This window comes from Talaromyces amestolkiae (genome assembly GCF_001896365.1).
Source record: "Talaromyces amestolkiae strain CIB chromosome Unknown scaffold19.1, whole genome shotgun sequence".
Classification (NCBI taxonomy): Eukaryota; Fungi; Ascomycota; class Eurotiomycetes; order Eurotiales; family Trichocomaceae; genus Talaromyces; species Talaromyces amestolkiae.
In genome coordinates this window covers 436,834-448,950 of record NW_024468055.1, presented here as the reverse complement: position 1 = coordinate 448,950, position 12,117 = coordinate 436,834, and the positions used below count along the sequence as shown (strand labels likewise).

The 12,117-nt window shown below is 49.1% G+C and overlaps 3 protein-coding genes across 3 annotated transcripts; 1 reads left to right on the top strand and 2 right to left on the bottom strand.

Annotated features, from left to right (window-relative positions):
* Positions 1-737: 737 nt before the first annotated feature.
* On the bottom strand, positions 738-2,052 carry BHQ10_008472 (uncharacterized protein; the record flags this gene model as incomplete). The annotated part of the gene is made up of 2 exons (XM_040881281.1): positions 738-1,979; positions 2,029-2,052. The coding sequence occupies 2 exons, from the start codon at positions 2,050-2,052 to the stop codon at positions 738-740; spliced, it is 1,266 nt and encodes a 421-aa protein (XP_040736974.1).
* Positions 2,053-2,434: 382 nt separating this feature from the next.
* BHQ10_008471 (uncharacterized protein) lies at positions 2,435-4,163 on the top strand (the record flags this gene model as incomplete). Its single annotated transcript, XM_040881280.1, has 2 exons — positions 2,435-2,496; positions 2,603-4,163. The coding sequence occupies 2 exons, from the start codon at positions 2,435-2,437 to the stop codon at positions 4,161-4,163; spliced, it is 1,623 nt and encodes a 540-aa protein (XP_040736973.1).
* Positions 4,164-4,406: 243 nt separating this feature from the next.
* On the bottom strand, positions 4,407-11,747 carry BHQ10_008470 (uncharacterized protein; the record flags this gene model as incomplete). Its single annotated transcript, XM_040881279.1, has 4 exons — positions 4,407-8,649; positions 8,705-9,209; positions 9,868-11,534; positions 11,581-11,747. 4 exons carry the CDS (start codon positions 11,745-11,747, stop codon positions 4,407-4,409), a joined length of 6,582 nt encoding a protein of 2,193 aa, XP_040736972.1.
* Positions 11,748-12,117: the final 370 nt, after the last annotated feature.

Genomic DNA, 12,117 nt, shown 5'->3' with positions numbered 1-12,117 from the left:
TCGTTGCCTAGGTATGAGTCGTTGGTCACCTAGAGTTCAGCTGGAACGAGGAGAAAGTCCCCGGGCTGGATCATTACGGGTCATTTTCACAGCTTTATCAGTGATCATTATTCTCAGAACTCTATAGGGATCCACTCGATTCTAAAGACATGCTTACAAAACGTCATTCACCCTCCTCCAAATGGGAGGATGATTCAGCGGCCGAAACTGATTGATACCTAGTTATAGTTCTTATAATAATCCAAGAAGAGGTTCTTCTTTGGAAAACCCTTAATCTGGGGAGATCAATAGATGTAGGTAATCCCCCAGATATCTCGTCACCAATATTTACGGATGGAATATCTCAGGATCTACAAAATTGAATTTCATATAGCCCGTCACAATTAGCCACCGGAGGCTACTAGTTTGGCTTGTCAACATCAAAACAATTGAAACGACCAACCATTTTACATTGCGGATTGATCTGTTGAGGCAGACTAGAGCTTGTAGAAGCTGTTAGATCCCACGTATGCAGCTTGGACAGAGGAAGAATTCCGTCCTTATTGCAATTAATGAACCTCCCTGAGCTTTTGCTGCTCCGATTGGTAAGACGAAACACCTTTGTCACAATTCATACATAGACCAGAGAAGTAGGTAGCAATGAAGTAATAATATCTGAAATACTATACTAATGATAACGCTCAACGCTTGAAAACACTTTATTTACCAAGAAACTCCCCCGAGGACGGCGAACAAAGTTATTTCTTGCCCTTCTTGCTTCGAGACCTTGTCTCTACTCCACTTTGTGGTTGCATTTCAGACTGAGTCGTCCCTGTTTTCTCAGGAATCGACTGGATTTCTTCTTCTTTCTCGGACTGCTCGTCCTCAACATCTTCCTCATCCTCCTCCTCCTCCTCCCTCCTGATCAATTCACCATCATCATTCTCCTCAGATTCGGATTTCACATCTTCAGACGGTTTGGCAGCCTCCTGATCTTCTGTAACTTCCCGCTGAATATCAGCGATAACCTTTCTAGCCTCAGTCTCCTCGCCATTCCACGCCCCACAATTCCCACACCTCCATCTCCCCAATTCACCCAAACTCTTGATTCCGGGTGGTGCTTGGCCATTGACAAGCCTACAATTCTGGCATATCAAAACCAGCCTATTCTTAGGGGACGTTTCGTCTTCGCCCAGCAATACATCCATCAGACGGTCGTACCATTTCGATGTTCCGCCTGAGGCATACTGCGGCTGTGCCGAAGGCGGAAATGCATTGGGCGCAAATCCGGGTTGATCGGGATAAGTTATATCTGTAGATGGAGGAGGCGGTAATGGTTTCTCATTCCGAGGAGAGAGTCGCGGTTGATTGTATGTCGGTGATGGTGCAGCATCATTCTGCGGATATCGTCTAATATTCGCTGTTGGCGGGGGTGGAATTCCCGTTCTTTCTGGGATGGTGCCCTGCGTTTGTTGCTTCTGTTGCTGATTGTTGTCCTTCTTCTTATTGCCAGCATTCTTGTTTGTTGACTTCGGCTTTGGCGATTCTCCGCCATACTTTTCGAGCAACTGCTGCGTCGAGTTGTATTTTGTTGCGACTTTCAACTTTTCAATTGTCTCGTCTCGTTGTTTGTTGAGACTGTCTAAATAGGTCTGGGACCGGTTTATGCGGTAATCGAACATTCGGCTTGCGACGGTTCGGACGGTGTATATCCTGCCCTTATCAGCACCCAAATTGAAATACCTCGGGGATTGGAAGACAAACACAAAAGGACCACCCAGCACAGCCCCCCATTCCCAATACCCCCATTTCTGCCATCCCAGCACCAGCACATCGATTGTCGAATACAGTAAATAGATAAACACCGAGTACAGCGTCCACAGTGCCTTGAAGCGACGCGCTTGTTGACGGAGCTTGTCGAGCTGGGTGTTTGTCTCTGTCGCTTTTGTGGAGAGGGTTGAGAGTGTTTTCTCGAATGAGGCGGGGGAGGKGTCTTCGGCCTGTGTTTGTTAGCTTGCCGATGATGATGTGGGCTGGCAGGGATTGTACCTTCCAAGGCCAGAGTGAGACCATTTTAGTGGGTGTGCAGAATTGATCGCATCGTATTTGAAAGCTTTATGGATATGTAGTTGGTTTGTCTGAAAGGAAGCAGGCAGCCGAGATGGATAGCGCGTCATAAGAGCTTGTTGAAGCTTTACTGTTTGTGGACTAGTGCCACGTCTGGGGAAGCACGGCCCCCATCATCTATAACCTCATTTTCATCAGCTTTTGATCAACTCGTGCCTCGTCATGGAGTTTCCGGATTCTCACCGAAAAATGCATCAATTGTGAGACTTTAGAGGTAGTCAGTATACAGAATGACCAGCCGCATCGGCAGGCTGAAGTCAAGAACAGGATGTGACACCTGCAAGTCAGTCCTATCAGTAGCCCTAACTTCAATTTCATCCCACTCACTATGAGCAAGAATCCGTCGCATCCGCTGCTCAGAAGAACGTCCCCAGTGCAAAAGATGTACCAGTACTGGTCGAAAATGCACTTACGAATCCATTTTACGCCATCAACATAACTCACCCATCACCCTACAGCCATCAACTATAGCCACCAATTCGACATCCCGCGAAAGGCGCTATTTCGAGTACTACTTCCACCACGCCGCGCCATCACTTTCCGGAACTCTAGACCATTCTTTTTGGGGGGTGTATGTCCTGCAACTCTGCCGCTCCGAGCCCGCAATCTGGGACGGTCTTATCTCTCTCAGCGCGCTATTTGAGCGTCCCCCGGTTAACAATGCATCAAACCCAACAGCATTGCTAAATTCACCAGTGGAAGTGAGGCATGAGTATCACCACGATGCGTTGGCGTGGTATTCCCGCTCCTTGGCTGGGCTGCGTCGACGAATTAGTGGCGGCGGCCGGGTTGTGGATGTAGATGTCGTCCTGGTTGGGACGATAATTTATATTGCTATTGAGTTTCTGCAGGCTAATTATAAGGCTGTGATGGGGCTGTATACAAGAGGTATGCAGCTTATTGCCGGTAACGTCGCCGCGGAGTCTGGATTGGAGGTTGCGGTGAAAGCCATGTTCCGACGTCTTCGCACCCAGATTTTGATTTTCAGTAGTGTCCCAATGAGCGAAGACATACCCGATCACCCCGCGCTAAATGAGAGATTCGAGTCTATCGACTCAGCTCGCAATACATTATTCGAGTTGATCTCGGACATGAAACAGCTTCTGCTTGCCATCAAGTCCTATCGCGCGCAGACTGGCAGCACACATATACCCTCTTCGCACCAACTGACTGCCAAACAGGCCGAACTCGAGCAACAACTCCATAACTGGTATAATGCCTTCACAACCCTTTCACCACCACCTAAAACCGGTGTCAGGGATCCAACTACCCTCATCCTCCTAATGAACCACACCGCAATCCTCCTCGAAACACGAATCTGTCTCTCAGCCTCTGAATCAGCCTACGACTCACAAAACAACGAATTCGAAAAAATATTGAAATACGCATACTCCCTCAGCTCCTGGCCCTCGTCACCTCCATCGGCAAGTACACATAGAAAGAGACAACCATTCTCATTCGACCTCTCAACTTTTTTGCCTCTATTCATAACAGCGCTGAAATGCCGCGATCCGGCTCTTCGCCGCAAGGCGCTTTGTCTCCTATCAGGAGGAGATTCATCTACTACTACCGGAGCAGCAGTAGTGACAGCAGTGCAGGGCCTCTTCTTGTCCCGGCCTGCGGCACAACTCATCGCAATAATTGTAGGGTTGGAAGAGCGCTCCGACCTCTTCCTGCCTGCTTCAGCTTCTGTGACTACCACGCCGCTGAATCCGGGGCAAGAAACGGATGAGGTGCCATCATTGGAAAATATAGTAAAGAGCATACTCTCCCAAAACGGCTGCATTCCCAAAGACGAGCATCGAATCTGCGATTTTTGGATTTCGTCGTCGTCTGAAGCTGCGCCACCAGAGCTATTATATCTATCAGCGCAGGGGAAGCGTCGTATCGATGCTGTTAAGAATAGTAAGGGGGGAGAGGTTTGGTTATATTATCGTCGATTCACCTGTCTCGAGGCCCCTGTCTCGTATGATGGTCATGCGGAAGAAGGGGGGAGGAAGATGGGGTATGTCACGCGGAGGATACGGCTAAAGATATCTGACTTCAATGTCACTTAATTTGAGTGAACATGTATAAAGGTCTAGTTAACTAGTATCTTGATTTAAATATGTATGTACATATGTCCAAAGATCAACACCACGTATGCATACCCCGTGTATCGCTATGCTATGCTATGCTATGCTATGTTATGTATGACTATACATCAACCAAATGTACAAATATCTAACATCATGCCTCAGCCCCAACCAACACCTCAAAAACTCCCATGAATAAATTGACTTACTGTCGAACGCGTCGAATCAAATACTGGCCCTCCTCGGCGCCATAGTCCTCCTCAACTTCTTCTCTTCCGTCGACTCCTCCATAACCGGCAATGTGCCCTCCGCCCTCAGCTTATCCAAAAATTTCTTCCCGTAGGTATAACCCACCTCATAAATCTCATCAAATTTACCAAACTCGAGTGTTCCGTACGGATCGATGGGCGGTCGCATGTACAAACATCCCGGCATAATTTTCGCACGCTCCAGGCTGTCGACCGATGACACATATGCGAGACGGGCTTGGATTTCGCTGAGTGTGATGGGGTTAGGCGTTGATGAGAATGGGTTCCAGCGGTTTGCAAATGTCCAGAAGCCTGAAAGCGTGTCACCGTATTCTTGGGGTGTATTGTCGTCGAGACTGCCTACGTCCACAGCTAAAATAATGTCTGCACCGAGTGATTTCATGTGTGCGACTGTCAAATTGTCGACGTAGCCGCCGTCGAGTAACAAGCTACCTTCGTCGCAAAGCGGAGGAAGCAAACCGGCCAGAGACATGGAGGCACGCACGTACCGCCATACATACCCCGAGGAATGGAACTCGTTTCGAGATTTACTGATGTTGGTAGTATTGCAGTAAAATTCGAGCCAGAAATCTTCAATCTGGCTGTCGCCGAATGTCTTGAAGATTCCGCGATTGAACTCGTGCCCGGTCGTGTATGAGACGGCTGGGTAGGTTAAGTCGAGCGCAAAGCGCCAGATGCTGCCCATTCGACCGGCGAATTTTTTGGCGCGGCCGTACATGGGTACGACGTCTGCGTCGCGGGCGTAGAGGGCGCCGATGAATGAGCCGATTGATGTGCCGCCGACGATATCGATGGGGATACCAGCCTCCTCAATGGCTTTGATGACCCCAACATGTGCGATGCCGCGTGCACCGCCGCCGCCAAGGACCAGACCGACTGATTTTCCGCATAGTCGGCGCGCTAGTCGATGAAAGTCACCTTTAAAGGGAGTTTGCTGAGAATACAATGGAGTTTGATGAATGCGACGAGAGGTGTACTTTTGAATTTCTGCTTGAATGACCTGCACGCGTTGTTTCAGAGCTGTCCCGAATCGTTTAGCGCGAGGGTGTGCAGGTTCAGTTGTCAGACGATATGACATCTGGACATGGTGGTGGCCACCGTTGATCCACATTCGATTCTTCAACCAGCGTCGCGTCAGTCCTGGTGGACAATACCGTTCGGCATGTAGCAAGACAAGCTCTTTGCGGGCAGTCGTCTTCATTCCAAGCAAGAACCTCTCATATTCGCCAATAGCAGGCGAGCCTTCCGCCAGGCCAACCAAGAGAATACAATCCGCTTGGGTGATGCAGGTCTGTGTCCATGGCGAGTTGACATTGGTGTCCGCAATATACAGCACCATGCCGTACTTTTCTTCAAGATCAGCCAGATACTGCGCGAGTTTGAGTTTACCCATTTTGCTGAATGCATGTCGACCGAGGTGGTTCAGAATAGCTGCTTGATTCAGTGAAGTCACGCCATTCATGACTCCGATTTGAGTGAACGCATTCATCAAGCGATTGCCAAATTCCACCACCGGGACACCAACAGTCACTGGCAAAATAGCCACAGTACGCATATTCACTGTCGATGTAGCCGTATTCGCTGTACTGATGTCACGAGGAATATAGGAGGGTTCACTCAGCAGAGGATTGTAAACCAGATCCCTCATCCGCTGGGCAATCAGCTTCGAAATCTGAATCGTAATACCCGGGTGTTCCTGAGCAAGACTGTTAAATAATGATCGCGGAAACTTGGCTAACTCCGTATCACGAATGGCATGTAATGTCGCTGGTCGAGTAGATTCTGTCATGACCTCGAGCTCCCCAACACTTTCCCCTTGACCATATTCTCCAAGCACCCTCATCTTTCCGCCCTTGCCCTCGAGGACAGACCTTAGTCGACCGTTCAACACGATATAGATAGCATCACTGTCGTCGCCTTGATGGTGAATGACCTGACCGGCAGTTACTTGAACCCACTCCAACGCAAAATCGATATGTAGGATCAACCGCGGTAAAACGCTTGTCAATCGCTTAGCCAGTGTCAACAAAACAATGGGATACCGCTCCGCAATCCGTTCCAGAGTCGCTCGTGGCAGGAACCCGACATAAACATCTGTCTGGGCCACTACATCTGTGAACGATCGATACGACGCGACGGATCCAACGTAACCCTGCATACCACCCGGTTTGATCAGGTACAAAGACCGTCGGGGATACTTTCGACGTTTTGGGTCTGCATGAGGTACGCGTGAAGAGCTAGTCGTTGTACGTTTCAGGGTTGGAAAGCTCTCCTCTGGATCCTTGGATGCGCCGACGAGATCATCTTCACGGTCGTTGATGGGTACACCGACATCCAAAAAGCCGTCAATCACGTAGTATAAACCTGGATTCCGTTCGCCTTGCTCTACCAAAACAGACCCTTGCGGAAAAGAGACAATTTCAATTTCACTGAGCAGTTCTTCGCGGAGATTGTGGACAGGTGAAGTTCCGCCGGCACTGGTCACAGACATGGACATCATAGATTCAGAGTCAGCGTCATCGAACGGATCCATGAACCCAAATGCATTGTTGAAAACGGCTTTCTGTCTCCGCGAGTCATACGAGACAAGCTTTGGTGACTGTTCGCCCGCGTACGCCTTCTGAAGAGCATCGCGCGTGCTTGACGTCAAACCGATCCCCTTCATCATGCATTCCACAACTGATTCACGGAATATACCATCCTCATCAATAGACTCTCTTCGCGCAAACGGAGATGTAGCCATCATCGCACCGCCTCTAAACGGCGAGTGTTCGACTTGGGCCAGAGGACTGGTAACTTCGGCATACGGCGTGACCTGACCCTGTGAAGGTGGTCGATGTCCAATTTCAGATCGGTTTCCGTATCGATTAAGCTGGATAGTCGAGAGTAAATCACCGGGGTTGACGCCACTGCTTGCCGCTGTCATGCTAGATGAAAGAAAATTCTCATTCGACATGGATAGATGTCTTCGCGAAGCGGATATCTTCGTGTGTAAAGCAGCTTCTTTTCTTAATGAGCTGCTCGACCGACGCCTACGATGCGCCTGAGGGTTGTGTAGAGCAATTCCTTTGGAGTCATCATTCGGTCCAAGACGTTCTCGTTCTTGCCTAAACTTATCTTTTAGTCGTTCCAAAGCACTCCCTCGTAAATCATTCGGCAAGTCATAGGCAGTGAATTTGTTGAGTTGTCGGTCAATGCTAAGCACCTCCGTATCGAGACCCAAATACGAATGAGCAGTGGAAAATGTGACCCTTTGCAAACGAGTAAGAATGACCTGAACTATATGCGCCGTAGCGCGAGGGTACATCCTCGTCAATCGACGGAAGGCGCTTGCCGGTATAATGGCAATAGTTGTATCAACCATAGCTCGCGCCACGATATCAGGATGAACTGATTTTGTCTTGGTTTGGCGGCGGCTGTGAGGGTGTGACGCGGGCGGGACTCTAGGAGACTGCTCAGCAGTATTTGTCCCGGTTTTGGCTTGTTCTGCAGATTCCTCCAAATCCAATGGAGGCACTGTCGGCAAAGCCGCAACTCCAAGGCCTTCTGCTCCATGCGCCGCAGGTGGAGATCCGAGCTGAGGACCAGGAACGAAACTCCCAGGACTGCCCGGCATGGAAGGCGGGAGGAGAGACTTTCCCGAAACATTCCTCGTAGTTTCATCGCTTTCCTGACGCAGATGCACATCCTCCGTAAACAACGTCAAAATCGAAAACAGCGACGACATGGATGCGCCATTCTTAACCTCCGTCAACAACTGATATCCCTGATTCCCGTCCATCCGACGTATCTCTTCATCATCCGTATCCTCCGTCGAAGGTGTACCCGTATGTGGTCTCGGCTCATTCCCACGGATCGACTTTACAAAGATCTGCACAAGTCCATCAACCACCAAACAAAACCCCTTTTCTTCCTCCAACAACAATGTCTCCCCTGCCATCAATTTCCTGGTCTGCATCGTCCGTGTCAATTCGTGAAACACCGGCCTCTCCAAGTACCCAAACACTTTGATCGCACTCAGAAACTCATCGAGATAATTCGCCAGCCCCGGTTTCGAGTCCCCTTCCTGCGTGTCAGGAAACAAATCTATTTGCGCTTCTTTGCGCTGCGGTTCGGGCGGGAGACGGCTGTACATGTTGAGGTAGCGGTAGCGAATGAACCATATCACGGTGGACATGAAGGCGCAGAAAATGATCAGTCTGTAGATGTCAGTTCTGCCACATTAGTTCAGGGCAAGGGGGTGTATTGACATACATGGTTGTAAAATTCATGGTGAACGTCAAACTCATTGAAAAGAGCGTGAATAACCAGGTCGGAATCGTGATCGTCGCAAATCCAATCACCCAGAACAATACGCTGGGGATTGTATGCAGAAAGAAAACCAGCAATTGACCCAACGCGCCTGGCATCGCAGTCTCGACGGGCGGGGGAACAGCGGGCAGTGTTCGTATCGCCATTGTCGAGGAAATCGAGGCTGCGGCGGTATATGAGGAGAAGACTGAAGAGGAGGAGGGGTGGCCAGGTGACTCTAACGGGAAGGTCTGGTCCTCCTCGTGTAGCAGCGGCGTCGGAGGGGAGGAGGATGCAGCGTCTAACGGCCTTGCACCTGCAGCAATAGCCGTGGCCACAAGGGCGGTGGTACCGTCGTCTGGCGAAGTCATGGTGGTCCCGCTGTCGGCCGCGACGAGGATTGGCCGGCCGGTGGGGAAGAGTGGATCGGCTGATAACGGTGTTTGTGCAGTCTGTACTATGTAGTAGACTGTGACATTGCAGTAGTTAGCAGATCAAACGTTCGTGTAGACAGGACTACTATACTGCAGATGGTAGGTAGTCAAGTGGGAGATCGTGAGCGCGGAAAGACAGGGACCTACAGGACTGACAGCTGGTCGCTCTGCGCCCCGTGATTGGCAGCTGTTTAGCCGCGGGATATGCTAACCACGACTCGTGCTGCCAGAGTCCGCTGTGATTGACTACCGCAATGTATCGATCTCTGTAACTCTACTTAGGTATGTATTGCAATGAAGAATGTAGTATGAGCATGATGTACATTGTAAGTCCTAAGTGATGGTATGTATACTATGTATGCGTGTCTGGCATCGTCAAAGCTTCATGGTCCAGCCTGCAAAACAAGGCACTCAACGGCCCGTCAAAATTAACGACGTCATCGTCTAGAATCTCGGAGAACCTCATTTCGTGGACTTGTAGAGTACATATTATGTGCTTCCACAAACACTAAAATGATAAATTTCGTGGCTCATATAATTGATTTCTGTATTACTATGTAGTAAGAAGAAGATTCCACTCGTTCGATGTTCAGTAAACTGTTAGTGATATATAATGTGAATCATCATGTGATCGCCTCAGCCCTAACAACTATATATTTTGATCAACTCAATATCCCAGCCCATTCCTCGCACCCACAAAATCCACAATGTCAAAAAAGCTCTTCTTAAACCACCTCTCCTGCGTCGTCCGATTGACAACCTGCATCCCAAATTGCTGCGCATAATCCCCAAATTCCCAATTATCCATAAAGCTCCACGCAATCGCCCCAATGACATCCACCCCATCCTCCCATATCGATTTGAGTACCTCGGACATGAACGAGAGATAATATTGACTTCGGGGTGAATCATACAGTTGGTCGACTAAATCGCGAGTCGATTCAGCGTAGACGGGAAAACCGAATTCGCTGAGGACGAGGGGCGTTTTGTAGGTGTTCCAGATATAAGACAGGAATGCGCGGAGGTAGGTGGGTGTGATGTAGACGTAGGATTGAGAGCGGTAGCCAATATCCCAGCCATATGAATTTACGGTTTCTTGGGTGACGCAGTACGGATACAAGGAGTTGGTGGTCATGTTCTGTTTGGAGCAATATTCGATGCCTTCGGCGGGAACGGAGATGACGGTGGCTGTATATGCGTCGATGCCGATGAAGTCGGTTGTATGGCTGATGTACTCCAATTCCTTTTTACTGAGTGGTTTGGCGCCTGGCAGAGTGTCGAGAATAGATTTAGGATATTGCTGGCCGAGACAAATCGGATACGCAAAGACGCCGAGCTGCATGTCATTGAAACGGTTGGCGGCATCGATCTCGGTCTGGTTCTCAGGGTGCTTGGGCACGCCAAAATTGTCGTTCAATTTCAATCCCACCTTTCCAGTTCCATTCAAAGTATCATGATAGAAGTGATACAGTTCTGCGTGGGCATGCACAACATTATCCAGTCCTGTGAAATTAAACGCATACAGCAGGGGCTCATTAATAGTAACCCAGAACGGGACACGATCGGCAAAATGCGTAAACAAGATCTTGCCGTAATTCACAAACGAATCGACAAMCTCTTTATTCCAATMCCCGCCATTCTGGTATCCAATATCCGGCACCACGTAACCAGCAGAGGCATTGATGAAATACAGTGGAGTATCGAAGTGGAGCATCGTAACAATAGGTACCATGCCAACTTCCAAAACATAATCGATCAAGTCATTGTAATGCTTGAGGCCTTGTTCATTGATTGGGCTTCCGGGCACGGTGAACGGTAGAATGCGGCCCCACGAGATTGAGAAACTGTAATACTTGACGCCAATCGATGCAAGACGCTGAATGTCCTGCTTATACAGGTAGTAGTTCTCATTTGTCACGTAATCCTGCGGTTCTGTATCTGGCAGCAATTTCTCCAGTATACTCGGCGCACGACCTTCGAGGCCAATAGCACCTTCGATCTGAGCAGCAGATCCGGCAACACCGAACGTGAATCCTTCCGGAAAGTTGTAGCAATCCGTTGGACCGAAATAGTCTCGTGGTGGAAGAACAAGTTCACTGGAAGGTAATGGGGTAGGATTGACGGTGGTCGTATACAAACCAATATTGGTATAATTCGCCAAGCTTGCATGTAGCCATTGCGATGACCACGCGGCTTGGCCGTATTTGTCCGCTGTATCGGTTGCAGAGATGACGGTCTGACTTGGTACCCAACTACCCCACGTCGTGGTCGTTAGCTTCGTCGACAGTTTTGCTACTGCATCTGTGTATGCTGGTCCGTAGGTGTGGGTGGTTGTTGGAGAGGGGACTGAGATTGCATAGCTGCGAGTGTTAATTGGAAATTGTACGACAGAAGAGAACAACACACCGAATTGTATCGTTGAGCGATGCATATGAAAACGACTGGAAGCGAAAAGTTGGCGTAGCTGGGGGTTCAGTGCATTGTGGCCGCGCCGTGTAGCCAGTAGTCGTGATGTACACCTCTTGAGCCTGTACTACAACGGCGACAGCCGCTAATAGAAAGAGAAATCCCATGTTGAACATAATAGTCGACTACTATTCAAAAATCGGTTGTTGAACAGACAGAAAGCATCATCCCTTGCCGAGAGACCCATTTTATACTTTGATGCCCCGCGTCTGTGTATGCTTACATTCCCGCGACATATGGCTCAAAATCGAAATGACCTCACCTGGATATATCTTAGAGACGGGGAAACGGGGAATCTCGACAAATTGAAAATGGGCATGTTGAATAAATTTGCATGATGTACAAAGTTTCTCCGTGTAGATCAGTCAACGCCATATCCACAATATCTCCGTTCATAAATGTTAGGTACATGTCCGTGCCTTTGATCTGCGGAAATGCCGACATACAATTTGGACTAAGCTGTGAACAAAATAAAGT